General features: G+C 44.4%; 1 protein-coding gene across 2 annotated transcripts in view; it reads right to left on the reverse strand.

Moving 5' to 3' along the window:
- btbd11b (BTB (POZ) domain containing 11b) overlaps nt 1–22,775 on the reverse strand; it is a 152,379-nt gene that overhangs the window by 54,307 nt on the left and 75,297 nt on the right. For both annotated transcript variants that reach the window (XM_041796344.1, XM_041796343.1), the window contains exon 3: nt 7,927–8,085. In XM_041796344.1, the coding sequence (XP_041652278.1) occupies nt 7,927–8,085 (159 nt within the window). The remainder of the gene's footprint in view (nt 1–7,926; nt 8,086–22,775) is intronic.

Below are 22,775 nucleotides of genomic sequence, written 5' to 3' on the forward strand. Positions count from 1 at the left end.
TGGTGTGAATGCACCCTAAGGCTTTGGGGTTCCAACTAACCACCCTAAGAGCCATGATCCACAAATGTAGAAAACTGTGAACAGTGCTGAACCTTCCCTGGAGTGGCTGGCCTACCAAAATGACTCCAAGAGCACACGGACGACTCATCCAGGACGTCCCAGAAGAACCCAGAACAACATCTACAGACCTGCAGGCCTCACTGACTCAGTTAAGGTCAGGGGTCAGACTGGATTCAGCAGAGTTGATTCTGGGTTCTATAAACCTAAACCATGTCTGGATCATATTCAAAGCTCTTCAATGGTGACTGATGACGACACGCCCAGGAACCTGATAACTGCTCTGTCTGCCTGCCGTCATTATGAATATGCTAATTTGGCATTTTAGTAGGAGAGAAAATGAGAAAATACAACAAGTCAAATCAGAGGAGAACCTGGAATATTGAGTCTAAATGTCAGTGAAAAAAATAAAGCAGCTTTCTTAGGATGCAAACATTCCCTTCTCTAAAGAAACTGACGTTTTTATTCTGTGACACTGTATTAGATTCTTCCTGCCTTGTATTAGCATCCTTTAATGGGTCTCTATTTACCATCCCTCTCTCTTCCTGCTCTCTGCCACAGTCTGATAGTGCAATCATCTCAGGCCATTCTCCTTGTCTCCATGATTCATTTATTTTTCAGGCCGAGCTGTTTGCTAATCCCTCCGTTATTTACAGACTTCCTCTCCAGGTTGATAACATTAGCACTGGGCTGAGCTCTGCAATCGTCCCTCAGCCGCTCTGTTGTCTCTCAGAGTATTTGCAGAGTCAACACAGAACAATGAGTCCCTGCTTGACCTCATCAATACGACATGGACGGCTGACGGCGATTATCCTCCGTGCTGCAGCCGCTCTGTCAGCCTTTCAGGGGAAACGTACGGGAGGAGGAGGAGCCTGCTGTTTGTCCTGATGATAAATGTTTACTCTGGTTAGACTGAATTCTTTTTACAGCCTCATCATCACACAAGGAGGCCGTGAAGACAAAGACAGACCCTTCAGACTGGGATGGTTCTCTACGCCTCTGCAGCTGGAACAGAGGGTGGTTTCCATCCAGGCCAATCCTGCAAACATGATGTCGCTGACCTTTGACCTCCTCGATCCAACAGGTTCATCCTTGAATCAAAGTCATCAGGCCTCATCGTCAGCCCTAGCTTGAGAATGTGATACCTCAAGAATGCTTTGAGGGACTTTCATACAACTTGGCAGAGATGTCCAATTTGGGGTCAAAGGTCAAAGTCACTGGGTCCCATGTCCACCCCTCAGTTGTGACCTCACTAGTTGAAGAATGTCCACAGGCAATAATCAGAGGTAGGTCAGAGGAGGAAAACTTAAATCATTTTAGTCTAGTTTTAGTCTAGTTTTAGTCTAGTTTTAGTCGATGGAAACACGAAACATTTTAGTCTAGGTTTAGTCTAGTTTTAGTTGATGAAAACTCAAACATTTTAGTCGAGTTTTAGTCGGCGAAAACTAGACTGAAACTAGACTAAAATATTTTGAGATTTCGTTGACTAAAACTAAGCTAAAACTAGACTAAAATGTTTTGAGTTTTTGTTGACTAAAACTAGACTAAAACTAAAATGATTTTAGTTTTCTACCTCTGACCTGAACTAGACTAAAACTAGACTGAAATGTTTTAATTTTTTATTGACGAAAACTAGACTAAAACTAGTCTAAAATGTTGCGAGTTTACATTGACTAAAACTAGACAAAAACGTTTACAGTTTTCATCGACTAAAACTAGACTGAAACTAGACTAAAATGTTTTGAGTTTTCGTCAACTAAAAAAAGACAAAAACTAGACTAAAACTCGACTAAAATGTTTCGAGTTTTCATTGACTACAACTAGACTAAAACTAGACTAAAACTAAAATGATTTAAGTTTTCTACCTCTGAACTAGCTCTAATTGTTGCCTGTGGACGTTCTTCAACCACTAAGGTCACAACTGAAGGGTGGATATGGGACCCAGTGAACTAACCTTAGTTTTTGTCAGTTTTAGTCATCACAGATCTATTTTTGTTAGTCTCAGTCTAGTTTTAGTCATCACAGATCTATTTTTGTTAGTCTCAGTCTAGTTTTGGTCATCACAGATCTATTTTTGTTAGTCTTAGTCTAGTTTTAGTCATCACAGATCTATTTTTGTTAGTCTCAGTCTAGTTTTAGTCATCACAGATCTATTTTTGTTAGTCTTAGTCTAGTTTTAGTCGATGAAATTCATACTGCACTTAGGTAACTGCTCTTAAAATACAGCAGTCTTTGTGTCAGTACAGGAGAGCCTCTCAGTACGGCTCCATTATGACTATATTTAGTATTATCTTAAATTCAGATGGTCTAGTTTCTGTTTCGAAGGATGTTCGGTCCAGGAATGATCATGTTGGGGAACCACCAAGAAGGAAGCACAGAGCATCAGATGGCATAAAAACTGTTATATTAAGAACTCTAGATTCTCATCCAAAGATAACAGGTGTCTCCTAAAACCAGCCAGCTCTCAGCCAGATTTATCCACCGGAAGTGTTCTTCCTCAGCAGTGGACTTCATCCCAGTCACACAGACGCTCAGGAAAGCAAAATATGTGGACAACAACTCAGAGGAGAGAGAAACCTGTTCTCCATCTCACTATCAGGGATGTTAATATTCTCAGTTACCATGCAGCCATTCAAGCTTCATTTTAGTGCTGATTCTTCACTTCAACATGGGGGGGGGGGGTCTGTGTCCATTTAAAGTCAAACAGAAGGAAAAACAGGGAAGACTGGGATTAAGAAGGAGAGCTGCAGTCACCATGACACCCGTCTATCTACTAGTGATCTATGAATAAGCCGATTCACAGAGCTGCATGTTTCAGGTGAACAATGGGATCCAAAAGGCCAGTCAGGTCCTCCTGTTCCTCTCTAAGGAGAGTCTTCATCTCTCCTCTCCTCCATGAAGTCCAGATCAGTGGAGGGCTGCAGGGATGGTTGACCTTCTAGAACTCTGTCCTACAGGATCTCTGGAGCTCAGTCAGAGGGACCATCAGGTTCTCACTAAGGTCCCTCTCCCCCAGTGGTGACCAGCTCTAGAAGAGTCCTGGTTGGTCCAGACTTCTTCATGAGAGAATTCTGGAGGCCACTGTTCTCTAAGGAACCTTCAGAGCAGCAGAAATGTTTCTGTAGTCTTCCCCAGATCTGTACCTGACAACAATCCTGTCTCTGCAGCTCCTCTGACCTTTGACCTCATGGCTTGGTTTCTGCTCTGCTATCACTGTCCGTGTGAGGCCTTCTATAGAGAGGTGTGAGCCTTTAATTTAGCAAAGATCAGAGAGATGGAGGAACCGGAGCTACAATTTGGTATTAACAATACTGTAACCCAGAGTTACTCAACCCTGCTCAACCACAGAGCCTGATCTCTCATCAGTAATAGACTAACCCAGAGTTACTCAACCCTGCTCAACCACAGAGCCTGATCTCTCATCAGTAACAGACTAACCCAGAGTTACTCAACCCTGCTCAACCACAGAGCCTGATCTCTCATCAGTAATAGACTAACCCAGAGTTACTCAACCCTGCTCAACCACAGAGCCTGATCTCTCATCAGTAATAGACTAACCCAGAGTTACTTAACCCTGCTCAACCACAGAGCCTGATCTCTCATCAGTAACAGACTAACCCAGAGTTACTCAACCCTGCTCAACCACAGAGCCTGATCTCTCATCAGTAATAGACTAACCCAGAGTTACTTAACCCTGGTCAACCACAGAGCCTGATCTCTCATCAGTAACAGACTAACCCAGAGTTACTCAACCCTGCTCAACCACAGAGCCTGATCTCTCATCAGTAACAGACTAACCCAGAGTTACTCAACCCTGCTCAACCACAGAGCCTGATCTCTCATCAGTAATAGACTAACCCAGAGTTACTTAACCCTGCTCAACCACAGAGCCTGATCTCTCAGCAGTAACAGACTAACCCAGAGTTACTCAACCCTGCTCAACCACAGAGCCTGATCTCTCATCAGTAATAGACTAACCCAGAGTTACTCAACCCTGCTCAACCACAGAGCCTGATCTCTCATCAGTAATAGACTAACCCAGAGTTACTCAACCCTGCTCAACCACAGAGCCTGATCTCTCATCAGTAACAGACTAACCCAGAGTTACTCAACCCTGCTCAACCACAGAGCCTGATCTCTCATCAGTAACAGACTAACCCAGAGTTACTCAACCCTGCTCAACCACAGAGCCTGATCTCTCATCAGTAATAGACTAACCCAGAGTTACTCAACCCTGCTCAACCACAGAGCCTGATCTCTCATCAGTCATAGACTAACCCAGAGTTACTCAACCCTGCTCAACCACAGAGCCTGATCTCTCATCAGTAATAGACTAACCCAGAGTTACTCAACCCTGCTCAACCACAGAGCCTGATCTCTCATCAGTACAGACTAACCCAGAGTTACTCAACCCTGCTCAACCACAGAGCCTGATCTCTCATCAGTAACAGACTAACCCAGAGTTACTCAACCCTGCTCAACCACAGAGCCTGATCTCTGATCAGTCATAGACTAACCCAGAGTTACTCAACCCTGCTCAACCACAGAGCCTGATCTCTCAGCAGTAACAGACTAACCCAGAGTTACTCAACCCTGCTCAACCACAGAGCCTGATCTCTCATCAGTAACAGACTAACCCAGAGTTACTCAACCCTGCTCAACCACAGAGCCTGATCTCTCATCAGTAATAGACTAACCCAGAGTTACTTAACCCTGCTCAACCACAGAGCCTGATCTCTCATCAGTAATAGACTAACCCAGAGTTACTCAACCCTGCTCAACCACAGAGCCTGATCTCTCATCAGTAACAGACTAACCCAGAGTTACTCAACCCTGCTCAACCACAGAGCCTGATCTCTCATCAGTAATAGACTAACCCAGAGTTACTCAACCTTGCTCAACCACAGAGCCTGATCTCTCATCAGTAATAGACTAACCCAGAGTTACTTAACCCTGCTCAACCACAGAGCCTGATCTCTCATCAGTAACAGACTAACCCAGAGTTACTCAACCCTGCTCAACCACAGAGCCTGATCTCTGATCAGTCATAGACTAACCCAGAGTTACTCAACCCTGCTCAACCACAGAGCCTGATCTCTCAGCAGTAACAGACTAACCCAGAGTTACTCAACCCTGCTCAACCACAGAGCCTGATCTCTCATCAGTAACAGACTAACCCAGAGTTACTCAACCCTGCTCAACCACAGAGCCTGATCTCTCATCAGTAACAGACTAACCCAGAGTTACTCAACCCTGCTCAACCACAGAGCCTGATCTCTCAGCAGTAACAGACTAACCCAGAGTTACTCAACCCTGCTCAACCACAGAGCCTGATCTCTGATCAGTCATAGACTAACCCAGAGTTACTCAACCCTGCTCAACCACAGAGCCTGATCTCTGATCAGTCATAGACTAACCCAGAGTTACTCAACCCTGCCCAACCACAGAACCTGATCTCTGAGCAGTAATAGACTAACCCAGAGTTACTCAACCCTGCTCAACCACAGAGCCTGATCTCTCATCAGTAACAGACTAACCCAGAGTTACTCAACCCTGCTCAACCACAGAGCCTGATCTCTCATCAGTAACAGACTAACCCAGAGTTACTCAACCCTGCTCAACCACAGAGCCTGATCTCTCATCAGTAACAGACTAACCCAGAGTTACTCAACCCTGCTCAACCACAGAGCCTGATCTCTCAGCAGTAACAGACTAACCCAGAGTTACTCAACCCTGCTCAACCACAGAGCCTGATCTCTGATCAGTCATAGACTAACCCAGAGTTACTCAACCCTGCTCAACCACAGAGCCTGATCTCTGATCAGTCATAGACTAACCCAGAGTTACTCAACCCTGCTCAACCACAGAGCCTGATCTCTGATCAGTCATAGACTAACCCAGAGTTACTCAACCCTGCCCAACCACAGAACCTGATCTCTGAGCAGTAATAGACTAACCCAGAGTTATTCAACCCTGCTCAACCACAGAGCCTGATCTCTGATCAGTCATAGACTAACCCAGAGTTACTCAACCCTGCCCAACCACAGAGCCTGATCTCTGATCAGTCATAGACTAACCCAGAGTTACTCAACCCTGCCCAACCACAGAGCCTGATCTCTGATCAGTCATAGACTAACCCAGAGTTATTCAACCCTGCTCAACCACAGAGCCTGATCTCTGATCAGTCATAGACTAACCCAGAGTTACTCAACCCTGCTCAACCACAGAGCCTGATCTCTCATCAGTAACAGACTAACCCAGAGTTACTCAACCCTGCTCAACCACAGAGCCTGATCTCTCAGCAGTAACAGACTAACCCAGAGTTACTCAACCCTGCTCAACCACAGAGCCTGATCTCTGATCAGTCATAGACTAACCCAGAGTTACTCAACCCTGCTCAACCACAGAGCCTGATCTCTGATCAGTCATAGACTAACCCAGAGTTATTCAACCCTGCTCAACCACAGAGCCTGATCTCTGATCAGTCATAGACTAACCCAGAGTTATTCAACCCTGCTCAACCACAGAGCCTGATCTCTGATCAGTCATAGACTAACCCAGAGTTACTCAACCCTGCTCAACCACAGAGCCTGATCTCTCATCAGTAACAGACTAACCCAGAGTTACTCAACCCTGCTCAACCACAGAGCCTGATCTCTCAGCAGTAACAGACTAACCCAGAGTTACTCAACCCTGCTCAACCACAGAGCCTGATCTCTGATCAGTCATAGACTAACCCAGAGTTACTCAACCCTGCTCAACCACAGAGCCTGATCTCTGATCAGTCATAGACTAACCCAGAGTTATTCAACCCTGCTCAACCACAGAGCCTGATCTCTGATCAGTCATAGACTAACCCAGAGTTATTCAACCCTGCTCAACCACAGAGCCTGATCTCTGATCAGTCATAGACTAACCCAGAGTTACTCAACCCTGCTCAACCACAGAGTCTAACTGTTGAAAACTACCTTTGCAAGAGCCACAATCTAAGAGGTGAAAAGTGGCAAAAACAGCTCAAAGTAGCACTAAGCATAACTCAAACGTGGCAAAAATGTGGCGAAAAATGAAAAAAATGTGACTAAAATGGGAAAAAAGCAGTTAAGAGTGGCAAAAAAAGGAAACAAGTGTTAGTAATGGCCAAAGGTAGCTTAAATAGGAAAACAATGTGAAAAATGGTGCAAAGGGTCAAAAATGGGATAAAAGTGTCAAAAAGTAGCAAAAATGGGGAAAAAGTGTGATTTAATGGCAAAATGTATCTTAAATAGGCAAAAAATGATGAAAAGGGGCTAAAATGGCATAAAGGAGCCACAGAAATGAGGGAAAAGGTCTCATAAAGAAGTGGTACAATAGGCAAAAATAGGGAAAAGTGGTATGTAATGGCAAAGATAGCCTAATTGAGAGAAAAATGGAAAAAATGATGAAAAATGGGATAAATGTGGGAAAATAGGATAAATGGGACCATTAAGTTTGACAGTTAAAGCCTTCTGTGTAAGTCTGGGTAACAAACTGATTAATTAATGATTAATTTCTGAAGTTTCCCTTTTCTGAGGTTTTCTGGGGGAATAATGTTTCAAATAAAGACATAAAAGAGCCACCTGTGGATCCAGAGCCACAGGTTGAGCATCACTGCTGTACATCTCTGGTAAACATGGAGAACTGACATGAGTTCACGCTGAAGGCCGACACTGACATTAAACTGACACTGGTGGACTTCTCAGCACCTGTGGGTGACCAGGTGAGCAGAGGGCAGGTCCCCTCTGGCTCCTGGCTTTTGGACTCCACGGTGTGCTGCAGGAAGAGGATGTAAGGCATCCTTCAGTCCTGCAGCCAGACTTTTCCCACACACAGAAGCACTAAAATAGGACTCACTGAGCTCGGATATGCTGCCCACTCTCGTAGCCAGTAAACACTGCTCAACCGAACGCAGCTCAGACTGGCTGTAGGCGTTTCCCTCTGCACTCTTCCCCGCTCGCTGCTGCTGCTGCTGCTCTCTGTGAAGAGTCAGACCCTCAGGTACGCTCAGCACACCTAGGAGAGAGAGAGAGAGAGAGAGAGAGAGAGGAGCTTTACTCATCAGAGGAACGGCAGCAGCTATCTTTAGGTTAACATGGCTGCTGTTTGTCTTCATGCTCTAAAGTGCCGACCATCACCTCTGTCTGTAATAAAGACACCACTCTGATGTAGAACAATGTAGAACAGAGACTGGATGATAATCTAATGAGTCCTCGGGGTCTCAGCTGCCACTTCTTCTTCTCTGGGTGAGAATGTGTCAAAGACCTGATGGTTTCTGGTTCACACCTCTCTGAGGGTCGCTCTCTGGTGTGAAGGTGATGACTGCTCTCTGTGAGGACAGACTCAGAGCTTCTCAGTCATCATCTTCAGTGGTTTAAATCTGCAGGAGGTCGACCGTCCTCACTCCTAGTTTCTCCTCAAACAGTTAGAGAAATAAGCCTGCTAAGAGCGTGACCACAGGATCCATGACCAGCGGTAGCCGTGTGATCAGAAGAAGCTGCACATGCTGATTTATCTAAAAGCAGCTCTGCAGAGGCCTCACTCACACTGAAACACTCCTCTTTCATTTCTGTGCCTGTCGACCCTGCACAGGAGTTTAGGCCTGATCTTCAGCTTCATGTTCCAGGATGTCACAAAAGGGGCTTTATTCCAGAGGATCTCCTGGAGACCTCCACGATGGGGCGACCTCGTCTGTGGGGCAGGAAGTGGCGTTTATCATCCATGCTGGAACCAGAATGTCGTACTGAATGATGCATATTTCCTGTAAGGGGCATGGATTAAAAATAACACCACAATCAAAGGAACATCCAAAGAAGGTTAGGGTTAGACACCTGAACCCTAAAGGTCAAGGTAAGGAGGATAAAATTTAAAAAACACACCACAAGCTAAAGAAAACACAACAGGGATATTGGCAGACATGAAAACTTGAGCCAATATTTAGAGCATATATATTTATATTAGATATGAGTAAAAATCAAATATCATGCATCTATAATTGTTTAAAAATCAAAAACTCATGCTGTTGGACATTTTGGGAAATCTGGCTCATGATCAGTCATTGAAGGGTCCTGAGACCAGACAAGACCCTCTGCAGTAAACCATCCTTCTGGTTACAGTGATGATTCCACAGACACGAGATCTCACAGAAACTAACGGGATTAAACGAGACTTCAGGAGAAAGACAACAATAGAGAAAGGTCCTCATAGAGACATCAAGTGTTTTAAAGTCTCCTCATGCCTGTGGTGTCATGATTTTAGGAAGCAGTCTGGTGAGTAGGAGCTTTAGACCATGCTCCAGTCAGAATCAACCTGAGGCCGGATGAGTCGACCTTTGACCTGAAGAACAAAGCACCTTCCTGTTAGAGTGGCGGGCGCTCTCTGCAGCTTCTTAACCTTGTTGGAGGGGCTGAGGCGGAGCAGCTGACAGCGAAGGCTGAACGCTCTCAGGATGGACCGAGGCAAGGTGACTCACTGACTCTCTGAGTCCTGATGCAAGGCTGGGTCCGCCCTCTGGGACCAGGAGCTCTTACATGCTACCCACTCTCTCCCTCTCTCTGCTCACATGATGGGAGCTCCCGTCAGCGCTGAACTCCTCTCTGCTGCTGCAGAACTCTGAAACAGGAATCTAACCACGGTAGAGGAACACCAGAGGGTTCCACAGAGGGACGGACACACACTTCCTCCATCTGCACCCAGAGCTGTGAGAAAGTCTGGGCCCACTACATCAGGGGTGTCAAACTCAAGGACCGTGGTACAGTTAGACCCGGACCGCCAGATCAAATCATACTCTAACTCTAACTGAACCGCCAGTATGAGGTCTGCAGAGTTCCTCTGGTCTAAAAATGTAAACTTAAACCTCAAATTTGACCTTAAGAACTCCTTATTTTCAATTCTACTTCATATTTTTACCTTTAAAACTCCTTATTTTCAATTCTACTTCATATTTTTACCTTTAAAACTTCAAATTTTCAATCTTTATTTCATATATTTACTTCTATAACTCCTAATTTCTTATTTTTACCTTAAAATTGATCTTTAAAACTCCTTATTTTCAATTCTACTTCATATTTTTACCTTAAGAACTCCTTATTTTCAGTTTTGACCTCATTTTTTGACCCTAAAAACTAATGATTTCAAATTCCATCTCATATTTTAACCTTTTAAAGTCATGATTTCAACTCTCACTTATATATTTGCCTTTTAAAAACTTTATTTTGACTTGTGATTTCATGCGTTGACTTTCTGAAGAAGTAATGATTTTTTTAATCTTTGATTTAGAGCCTTCAGTTCATCATTAATGAAAACGAGGATGACAGCTTCTGTGTAAATGTTGACCCTGTTAGGCCCTCAGGCTAGACCTAAATCCAGAATCTGGCCCCTGCTGTGACCCCTGGACTACATGGTTTCCTTTCTTTTTTTGCATATTTGTCACATTTTAACGTATCAGATCATCAAACTAAATCTAATGTTAGTCAAAGAAAACCTGAGTAAACACTAAAGTCAGTTTTTAACCCTCGGGGAGCAAAAGCAACATTTTGGTTGTTTCTATTTGTTCGGCTCTCGTGACTCCCATTACAACCACATATTTTTCATATACTAATCCTGACATATTAAAATGCATTTTCCATTAACACCTAATAAATCTAAGCCTCTCCCTTCAAAACATAGAGAAAACATGTTTAGGTGTAATGACCCCCTTTAACCACCAGAGGCCATCACATAAAGTTTCAGGGAAGTTTCAGTGAAGGCCTGGATTTCTTAATGCATAGCAATAATAAATCTGAACACCATAAAATGGTCTTGGTTTAGGTCTGAAGTTGTTGAAAAGATCTGATGCCGTTAGAGTAAAAAACAATATTTATGTATTACATTTTTATTGCACTTTTATGAGACGGACTGTTTGTGTCCACAAGGTTAAAGAGTGAATGTTCATTTTAAGTTATGAACGAGAGTTGAACGATGATTTCATTTATTAAAGAAAAAAATCCATCCAAACCTACGTGGCCCTATGTGAGAAAGTCATTCCCCGTGGGAAATTAGAACAAGTCTGCAGAGAAGAATGGGACAACATTCCTCCACAGTGATGAGAAAGACTCACTGACAGTTATCACAAGGATTGAACAGCCAGTTATTAGGTTTAGGGGGGATGACTTTTCTACATAGGACCAGGTGGATTTGAAAGCCAACCCCTCTTGTTTTGTTTCAGGGGTGCTGAGATGAACGTTAAGAGTGCTAAAGCTCTCCTAAAGACAGTCTAAAATCAACAACGTTTCCCTCCAAGTGTTCTTCTGTCCTGTTCAGAAGACTGCCTCTGTCTTTCCCTGACAGAGGCAGAAACCTCTGGTCTTTTTACCTCCTGTATTTTAGATCTCTGGGTCGTTGTGTCACACGGCAGGCGGCGTTAGTTAGCATGGGCTCTGACTCGTCCCGGCGTTGACTGCAGCAGCGGGGCAGGGAACACTGACCTCCATGTGGCTCTCACCCTGCACTTAAATCTATTTTAGAGAGACTCGCTGAGAAGAGCACTTCCACAAACGCTGTGTGGCTCTGTGGGCACGGCGTCATGTTTCAGATAAGATAAAGAGACAGCAGAGACGTGAATGTTGGAGTAAAACAGCAGAGCAGCCCTGAAGTTTGAGAATAAATGCAGAGGAAGCCAGTAAAAGTACGTGTCTGGTCCTTAAAGGGTTAACCATACTGTTAGTGTACATGGATCACAGTAGAGCGGCCCCTCTCTGGGCTCCCACTCGCCTCTGCCAGGACAGATGGTGACCATATGCACACGGGGCGATCGCCCAGCGAGGTGAGAGCGGAAAACAGAGCAGTGACGTGTGTTCAAATGTGTTTGAGCGCCTCTCTCTGCTGTGTTTGCTCTGAGTGATCCTCACAGTGAAGGAGCAGTGGTTATGAAACTCTGTGACTCTGAGAGTGTGCTGAAATGCCTGGATGGTGGTACGGGCTTGGTTTGGGCACTCAGGTGACCACAGTTTGGTAAGACGGAGCCACAAGTCTGGAACAGGTCCGACCTGTGGCCGCCACTGCAGAGACACTGTGAGAAAAACATGCAGGAGAAAATCTAGAGCAGAGAGAGGAGGTTATCGCCAAGCTCAGAGAGAAGGACGCAGACGTCACTGAAGCTCAGAGAGAAGGACGCAGACGTCACTGAAGCTCAGAGAGAAGGACGCAGACGTCACTGAAGCTCAGAGAGAAGGACGCAGACGTCACTGAAGCTGAGAGAGAAGGACGCAGACGTCACTGAAGCTGAGAGAGAAGGACGCAGACGTCACTGAAGCTGAGAGAGAAGGACGCAGACGTCACTGAAGCTGAGAGAGAAGGACGCAGACGTCACTGAAGCTGAGAGAGAAGGACGCAGACGTCACTGAAGCTCAGAGAGAAGGATGCAGACATCACTGAAGCTCAGAGAGAAGGACGCAGACGTCACTGAAGCTCAGAGAGAAGGACGCAGACGTCACTGAAGCTGAGAGAGAAGGACGCAGACGTCACTGAAGCTCAGAGAGAAGGACGCAGACGTCACTGAAGCTCAGAGAGAAGGACGCAGACGTCACTGAAGCTCAGAGAGAAGGACGCAGACGTCACTGAAGCTCAGAGAGAAGGACGCAGACGTCACTGAAGCTGAGAGAGAAGGACGCAGACGTCACTGAAGCTGAGAGAGAAGGACGCAGACGTCACTGAAGCTGAGAGAGAAGGACGCAGACGTCACTGAAGCTGAGAGAGAAGGACGCAGACGTCACTGAAGCTGAGAGAGAAGGACGCAGACGCTGCAGGAAGAGTAATAGAAACCGGATGTATGAGAGGATTGTAGCTCTACTGGTTCCACTGAAGTCTCGGGGACTATAGACCAGTTTCAGTTAGATAGTCTGAAGGAGGCTCAGTGGTGGACTCAGGATGTTTAAGAATTAAAATAAAGAGGGCACCTACTGTATGAAACACCAGGGTATAAAGAGTTGAGGCACATTTACAGTAAATCCAGGTTAAAATGAAGCTTTTCTGTCATTCTATTAAACAGAGCCGGAAAATTTCAGGATTTCACAAAGATGAACCCTGAATCCTGGTCTCTGATTTTATTAGAGCCTTTCTCGACTTCCCCGTCTAATAAAAGACTGTTTAATTTGTGAATTTGATTCTGAAGCTGCACCGTTCATCCTTTAATATTAGAAATCACAGTCTGTCTGAGAAAGGACTGGAACACAAACATCTCTGCTCTCTGCCCTGTTCTTGGCTTTTCTCCTACGTTTAATGATTCTGGTTTATTCTCAGCTCACTGAAAAACTCAACTCTGCTCCTTAAACACTCGCACCAGCAAACTTTCAACAAGATAAGAAAACCTGGAGTCTATCAGCATCTTGATGCAACAGTGGCTGAGCTAGCTTCAATTAATGCTGCCCAACCTGGGGTCTGGGGACCCCTAGGGGGGCGTCAAAGATCTCAGGGGTGTGCAGGACCCCATCTTTTCTAAACTATGATGTACCAGAGCTTACATAGAAGATAGACAAACTAGGGGAACTGCTTCCTTTTTTATGCAAAAAGTCACAATTCTTGAAAAAAAAAAAAAAAAAAGATTATAAAGACAAGTTGGAAATTTTGACAGTAGAAACTAGGCCTGAACGATTTCTCAAAAATTATCTAATTGTGATTTTTTGTTTTCCCAAATATTGTGATTTAATATGTGATTACTCCTGGGTTATTCTTGTGTATTTTTCCACAAATTCAAGCAATAAATAATTCCATAAATAATACCATGTCCATTAAAAAACAATAAAATTATTCAGAAGCAATTAATCCACAATAGCATGAATCTGAATATGGGGGCACAGCAACCCTAACCCTAACCCTGACCCTAGCTTTAGTCTATAAAGGAGGAGGCTGGGGTGGAGGAGGTGGAGCTTTAGTCTATAAAGGAGGAGGCTGGGGTGGAGGAGGTGGAGCTTTAGTCTATAAAGGAGGAGGCTGGGGTGGAGGAGGTGGAGCTGTAGTCTATGAAGGAGGAGGCTGGGGTGGAGGAGGTGGAGCTTTAGTCTATAAAGGAGGAGGCTGGGGTGGAGGAGGTGGAGCTTTAGTCTATAAAGGAGGAGGCTGGGGTGGAGGAGGTGAAGCTTTAGTCTATAAAGGAGGAGGCTGGGGTGGAGGAGGTGGAGCTGTAGTCTATGAAGGAGGAGTTGAGGCTGGGGTCTGACTTTCGTGAAGTAACACTAGGGTTCATCAGTTTTAGATAGAATGAACTATTTTTGCTTGTATTGTTAATGTGAAGTTATTTGCTTTGTTTACGGGCATTTTCATTTTTATGTCATTCATTTTGATGAGGAAAAACAAACATAAAACACAAAACAGAGGATTTTTGTGAACCATTATAAAAAATTGACACTTGACTGTTTGCAGAATGTGCATAAAATCTCTGGCGCTGCAAAAAAAAAAAAAAAAAATAAAATAAAGATTTATTAAACTGGTATTTTTTAGACACATTTCAAGTTAAGGAAATAATATAAATTTTGCTGTTTGTAAATTGCAGCAGGCCATTTTGGGATTTAGTCTAATTTGTGATTTATTGCCCAGCCCTAGTAGAAACTTAAAAACGTCAACTTTTTAAAATCATGTTTACATCAGTGTAAAATAAAAATATGACCAGAAATCAAACTAAACGCAGTGGTTGGATTTTTTACTTTATAGTCCCTAAAATTCTCTGTTTTTGTTCACGTACATTTACAATTTTTAAAGTAGAAAAAAATGTTTTATTTACTCATAAATTGACAAATTTTTAAACTTGGGAATTTTAAATTTTTTCTTGAAAATAAACAGATCTATTTCATCAATTTTTTAAAGAATGGTCCTAATACACCGTCATAATAACAGAGAGTTTATACGTGGATCTTTTTCAAGAACAACGTGAGCCTGTTATGTTGGGATTTTCATGCCTTTATTAGATAGAAGGACAGTGGATAGACTCGGAAACAGGAGAGACATACAGTAAAGGGCCACAGGCTGGATTCAAACCCAGGCCGCCTGTATAAATGGGTAGTGCCTTAAACCCCTCGACAATCTGCCGGGGGGGGGGGTCAGCCATTACAAGCAGACAGAGTCCACAAACTCTGAACCAAGCATGAACCTAAAATAAAAGAATAAATGAAACACCTGATGCCGAATAAAATCAAAAAATCAGAGACACAAGAAAATAGCAGTTTGGATGCACACATTAAGCCTTATCGATCTCTGTCAGATCCTTAATGATTGATTGGTTGAAAGGTAGGCGGGTCAGTTCTCTATAATCTAGAGGCAAATTCAAGGCACATAAGATCTGACTACGACACCTCCAGAGTTTTAAAGGGCAAACCCGAGGCTCTGATGACAAATATCAGCTACTTCTCCTCGTGCCACGCTTTTTCCTCTCTGAAATTCAGAAGAACAAACACCAAACATTGAACTGCTGCTAAAGCCACATAGCAGCTATTATAACACGTATGCACTATTCGCATGGGATTAGTATTACTGAGGGACCTCTGTAACGCTCTGACAGTAAGTCTGTGATTGAATCCTGTCTGGATTTTAAAGAGGACAAATGAACTGACACATTTCAGCACACAGAGGTAACACTAATCCTGTGCGAATCAGCATCTCTGTAACTATGAGGTCATGATTCAGCCTGTACAGCAGCCTCTGCTCCTCCTGATCTAAAATGATGACAGATGCTGTGCAGGAGACCGCTAACACAGCTGACACGTGGAACAACAGCTGGAACAAATCCAGAAAAACGATCCAAACACCGAGGCACTGGACTTTAAAGCCGTTATTAAACTGGCCTGTTCTTTAAGTAGAGCCTGATTAAATCCTTCGTATGGTTTAGGAAGTTGCCTTTCAGGCCGCCCTCATCCACAGCTGAGGTGTGTCATGATGCAGCTAGCCTAGCGTGGATGCCAGCTTCAGTCTGAAGTCTCCAGTCTGTCAGGACTGAAGGACCTCTGCAGCTGAAGAAGGGCAGTTTAACTCCCATCAGGATCTGACCCGGCTGACGGTAACAGAGACGCCTGTCATCAGAGGACTGGAGGTCACCTCAGGAGAGCCTGAATCATGCGGAGCAGCTCTGAAAAGCATCATGGGAAGAGAGGGCTAAAAAAGGAGAGACATGAGGAAGTGGAGTGCAAAAACAAACAAAGGAGCACGCACACAAACACACAGACGGAGAGCTGCTGACGGGTGACCGACGCACAACAAGGCCACGGCTGGAATTACGCAATCTGTCCCGGCCGTCCTGAAGGCCGCAGGACGGAGCGGCTCTTAGCGCTCTTTTCATTTGTTTCTTCTGTCAGGGAAAAATAAGTCGCCCCGCAGGACGCTTCCAGACAATACAGCCAATCAGCAGCAGGGAAAACCAGTGAGCCGGAATCTCTGCTCTCTCTGCACATAGGGCTGGGCAGCATGTCCAGTTTTAACACGTAAACATGAGTTCATGAGATTTAACAGCCACTGGTTTTATGTTTTAGAACGGGTCCCAACTGTTGGCTGTACGTTTGTTCCAGAATCATCGAGTTTCATAGCAGCTGGTATTTATTCACAGAGATAGATACCCACGCCTCTGAGCTGGTCACATGACCTGGACCAGGTCCTCCGAGCTGGTCGCATGACCTGGACCAGGTCCTCCAAGCTGGTCGCATGACCTGGTCCAGGTCACATGCCATTGTTCCCAGTTTCGCCCATTGAGATGGACAATAACAAACACTGCATGGCTCAAACGCCACCCCTCCCCCCATAAATACAGCAGTTTCTAGTTATCATCTTCATCAACAAGCCTCAAGATGCAACCTGCAGCGATGAAAAGTAGAAGAGACGATGAAGAAGTGGCAAGACCTATCAACAGACTCGGGACGACTTCAGAATCATTGGACAGTGAAAGTTTGATGAAGGCGCATTTCCTGTGGGAATATTTTGATGAGCGTCACCAGTGCGATTCAGAAGCTTGGTTCAGGTGGACTTTATGTAAATGTGGCCCTGTTGTTCACGCCCATTACCCGGCCTGCCTTAAGGTAGGAAAAGTCCTGAAACTTTGAGCCTGGTTTTCTTAGAACAAACAGAAACTAGAAGTTAACATTCAAATGAGCATATCTTTGTGAAACATGCTCAGCTTAAGGTGTGTGATGGACCATTAGAAAGCTTGGAATCTACGCTTTCATAATGTGAAAAAAAAAACCTCAAAAATGACCTCGGACGACATGCGGGAGTTTTTACCAGCTTTGGTCACAAATATGAGATCATCTTGGGGGCCGGATTTGGCCCCCGGGCCTTGAGTTTGACACCCCTGCATCCACATCTATAATGTGGATTACTCTAAGAATATTTTCTTCAGTTATTTAATATGGCGGTGTGATTTTTGCCCGGCCTACCCTGCTGTGTTTCTCCTCATGATTCTGACCTGATCCCTGCAGGAGACACCAGTGTGTGTGGTCTGCTGCTCCACAGTTAAAATGAAGGATGGAGTCTGGGTGAAATATGACGCTGAAAAAAATGAACGCGTCTGAAATGTTGGCGACCAGCAGAGAAATAACTGCTCACTTAGCACTGAGGGCAGCAGAGTAATTAAAAGAAATGACTAATGTCGTAAAATCAGATCTGCTGCACGGGGAAACTTTCCTTAGGGTCATTTTGAAGCGGTGACATCATATCGAGCCGACTGTAAACAGAGCATGCTCAGTGACGAGGCTCTCAGACATGAGGATGGATTTAAAGCAGAGAGATGAAGTAAAATGGGAAGATCCTGGAGCGTTTCTTCAAACAGGAACTATTAACGCCATTTAGCAGCAGTTTAACCAGAGCTCCTCTTTAATCAACATCTCAGCTCTGCCTCTAAATCTGCTCCATCTAACCCTGGATCTATCAGGCTAACTGATCATCTCCACCAGCTGCTGATTTCACCGCTTGCCTTTTAGTCAAAATGTCATTTTTTAAAAGATTCACTCACACAAAGAGAAGAGAGGATGATTCAACGGCAAATCATCACTCAGAGAGAGGGAAGGAGAGGCGATGACGAATGATGACACCGGACCGCGCCGCCGTTTCATTCTAACAGTGACAGTCAAAACCCAGGAGCCACTTCTGTAGACGATTGTTTTAAAGTCAATGAAAGCATCAGTGTGAGACTGTTCCACATTTAAGTCGGTATAATAGAACCAGAACTTTCCACAGAGCGCCCTGCTGGCTGCTTTCAGCACAGCGTAACTGAACACAGGTCTGACTGCAGACCACCACTCTCAGAGGCCCCCTACTGCAGACCACCACTCTCAGAGGCCCCCTACTGCAGACCGCCACTCTCAGAGGCCCCCTACTGCAGACCACCACTCTCAGAGGCCCCCTACTGCAGACCGCCACTCTCAGGGACCCCCTACTGCAGACCGCCACCCTCAGGGACTCCCTACTGCAGACCGCCACTCTCAGGGGCCCCCCTACTGCAGACCGCCACTCTCAGAGGCCCCCTACTGCAGACCGCCACTCTCAGAGGCCCCCTACTGCAGACCACCACTCTCAGAGGCCCCCTACTGCAGACCGCCACCCTCAGGGACCCCCTACTGCAGACCACCACTCTCAGAGGCTCCCTACTGCAGACCGCCACTCTCAGGGGCCCCCCTACTGCAGACCACCACTCTCAGAGGCCCCCTACTGCAGACCGCCACCCTCAGGGACCCCCTACTGCAGACTGCCACTCTCACTGGCCCCCTTTTTGTAGACCATCACTCTCAGACACCCCCTTCTGCAGCCCATTCACAGCCAGAGGCTTTTAAAAAACGACGCCCAGGCGTTGAGGAGCCCTGCCCATCTTCTTGTATGGCTATGACTCTTCTTTGTCTGTTTTTGTGTCTACTTCTTCTTTGTTGTTTTTTTTACTTGCAGTTAGTGAACAGTTAGGAGCCTCAGGGCCACCTGGATTTGGGTGTGGAAACCTTGAAGAGGCCTCTATCCTTTTCTCCATGCTGGTGTCCACGGTGTGTGACTGAAGGTCAAAGGGTGATGGACATTAGTGAGAACTTTCTATCGCTGATGCACATCCACATCCTCCACATGCAGAGTCTTTAGAGAAGCACGTGCATTTATCACTTTTATGTTTTTCTTGTCAGACTGGTGCAGAGCTCTCTCTCTCTCTCTCTCTCTCTCTCTCTCTCCCTCTCGTGCAGCCAGAGTGCGTCCTACACGTCTATAAAGTCTGGTCTCCTTCCTGGTTTCTCTGAGATGCTGGTCCTCACAGAATCCTTCGTCTTTTCTCTGATCACACCTGAAGCTCCTCCTCCTCCCAGGATAAAACCCGGCGTCTCTGTGGATTTAAACCAGTGTGTGTTGTCCTTTGTGTGCATGTTCTTTACATAATGTGCTTGTTTCTGAAACCTTTAAATCCAGCTCCACAGATAAGGCAGAGCCAGCACAGACGTAGAGGAAAGCCTCTCTCCTCTAACGCTGTCACCATGACGATCAGAGAGCGTTTAATCCCACTCCCTCCTGTGACTGTGGACTCATTACTCTCCTGACTCCATCCAGGACAGGAAAACTGAACCTGACGAGCCCTAAAGCCCCAGATTCAGCGTGATTGTTAACTCACCTAGCTCCATCTATCATCCTGACTCTGTAGAAGGGCTGTGAGTTCACCGACGCTGGCAGGAAGTGGACCACGGCGGGCAGAGAGCGATGAGGCCGGGGGCTCTGGGATGCTCCTCATCGCCCTTACACCTCCCATCAAGGGCTGACCGCCACTGTGCAGGGCCCCCGTTAGCATATATCTAACTCAGTTTAATAGTAAGACAGCACTTCATCAGCTCTGGTCCCTGAGGAGATTAAAATATAAATATAATGACGACTTCAGTGAGTTTAGATCAGTGTTACTCAACCCTGGTCAACCCAAGAGCCAAACTGTTGAAAAATACCTCTGCAAGAGCCACAGTCTAAGTAGTGAAGCAAAAACAATAAGTTAAAGGGGGCAAAAATTTCAAAAAGCAACAAAAATGGGTGAAAAAAGGGTGAGACAGGGGACGAAAAGTGGGAAAGGGGTCAGAAAGTAGCAAAAAATGGATGAGAAGTTACAAAAACATGAGTTTTAGGTGACATAAAATGGTCTAAATGTGACCAAAAAATGAGTGAAAAGTGACTAAAATGGGCAAAAAGCAGTCAAGAGTGGCAAAAGTGGGCAAAAAATAGGAAACAAATGGTATTTAGTAGCAAAATGTAGCTAAAATGGGTGAAAAGTGGTTAAAAAGAGCAAAAATGGGGTAAAGTGGCAAAAAGGAGAGGAAAAAAAAGCAAAAAAAAAAGAGGAAGCAAGTGGTGTTTAATGGTAAAGGCAGTACTTCAAGTGGAAAAAAATAAGTGCCGGTACTCTTCTCACACAATCCCAGAACTAATTTGGAACACATAAAAACCATGTCTTAGCAGTAATTTAGCTGCATGGCGACACATGATTCATAACTGAATATATTTAATCAAACACAGTCACCTCGTCATTCAGAGTCCTAGTATTCCTGACTTTCTCTTAATTATTTCCCTTAATAATTTTTTGAGGTTTTTTTCCCTAAAAAATGGGTGAAAAGGGACAAAAAATAAGTTACAGGTGGCAACAATGGTCAAAGAGCAGCAAAATGGGAAAAAAATGGGCATTTAATGGCAATAGGCAGCTTAAATAGGTGAAAAGTGGGAAAAAATATAAAAAGGGGCAAAAACAGTGTCAACATGGGTAAAAAAATAGGAAAAAGGTGGTATGTAATAACACAAGATAGCTTAAATGGATGAAAAAAGGGAAAAACAGTTCTCCTTTTTTAAGGTTTTCTAGGGGAATAATATTAAAAATGAAGACACAAAAGAGCCACAGGTTGAGTTTCACTGGTTTACATCCTGTAGTCTGCAGGTGAAGACGAGGGACAAGGTGGCAGGTACCGTCTAGAACCAGAGAGATAGCAGGATCACTAGTCCAGCTGGAGAGTGTGGTCATGTTGGGAGGGAATTTACCTTTAAGGTGTTTTCACATTCAGCTATACCTGCTCTCACATCAGTCATCTCTCTCTATGCTCGGTAAAAAGTAAAAACGTAAAAACACTTGGCACTGATGGTAATTTTTCAATTAAAGGTGAACAAGATAAGTTAGAAACTCAAAATCTGAGATAAAAAGTCAAACTGAGAAGTTCAAAAAGGTAAAAAATGACATTTAAAGTCAAAATAATGTTTTTAAAAGGCAAAATATGGAATAGAAAACTGAAACCATGAATTTTAAAAGTCAAAAACTGAGATAAAATTCAAAATCATGATTTTTAACAGTCAAAATATGAGGTAAACATCGAAATCATGAGTTCAAAATGGCCAAATATGAAATAAATTAAAAATCACGAGTTTTTAAGGTAAAAACAAACAAGACAAAATTTAAAGTTAGGAGTTGAAAAAGGTCAAAACATGAGATAAAAGTCAAAATCATGATTTTAAAAGGTCAAAATAGGATTTTAATTTTAAAATTATTGATCTAAAAGGTAAAAATATGAGATAAAAAGTCAAAGTTATGAGATGTAAAGGTTAAAGTATGAATAAAAAGTCAAAACCAGAACTTTTGGTCATCATTGTGAGATGCAAAATTGAAAACATAGAGAAAACAGGAATTTCTGATTTTTTATCAGATTATTTTTACTGTTTGCTTTTTCTCATTTTTATGACTCATCAGGATATCATAAATCATCATTGTTATGTTTACATTTTTATACTGGAGAAAATCTGCAGACCTCATACTGGTGGACCAGTTCTGATAAAAATATGATATGATCTGGTGGGCTGGGTATAACTGCACCACGGCCCGGATTTGGCCCCCGGGCCTTGAGTTTGACACCCGGGGTTTACAGGCTCAGAGTGACCCCAGCTAAACCACCAACTACCGCCTCTTTTCCCCTCCATGCTGATTGGTCCAGTTAGTTTCAGACCTGGTACAAATAAACCAGACTGGAGCTTTGCAGGATGGAAAATCGGGAACATTTTTCAGCTATGTGAGTTTAAACGGACGCATCAGTTTGAGCCTGCTATCATCTAAACTTCAGCCTGAAGGACGGGGTCGGTGATCCCCTCAGAGGACCGTGTAGCTCCTCAGTGGATTATTGATGTTAAAGAACCCTATCTTTACATCTTTACAGGCCTAAAACCAGCCTGTTATTACAGTCTGTCTGGCTTTAGCTGTGCTGCTGATTATGGAAATGTGGAGAGACTGACAGAAAAACAAAGCACCCTTTGTTGCATCTCCGAGTGAACGATTGCTCTCATTCTTATGCCAAGCTGGAATTGAGCAATTTGTAATGTCACTCCTTACATCAGTCATGCATGTTCACTTATAATATGCACTGGTGCACCTCTAACCGATGAGAACAGGGAGAAAGCGCTGTAACATCACAGCTTCTGGATAAAAAGAAGCTAAATAAGAGCAACATTAGCAGCTAAGCTTGGACTAACGTGTCAGAGCTGATGCCGACAGTGCCAGGCTAAATACTGGAGGGATCGTATTTTAGGAGTCCGCCCTGCACCAGGATCAGGTAGAGGCTGAACTCCCATTTCCTCTGTCCCCTCCAGGCACACTGGCTCTGCTGTGAGACCCTCGCAGGGCGGAGGAGGGATCACAAACTTCAGATCCAAACACTCTTAGTACCCGTCTTTTCCTCTGTTCCTGCCTCACCCTGCAGAGTCGTGAGATTCGAGCA

Source organism: Cheilinus undulatus, linkage group 9 (genome assembly GCF_018320785.1).
Source record: "Cheilinus undulatus linkage group 9, ASM1832078v1, whole genome shotgun sequence".
NCBI classification, from domain to species: Eukaryota; Metazoa; Chordata; class Actinopteri; order Labriformes; family Labridae; genus Cheilinus; species Cheilinus undulatus.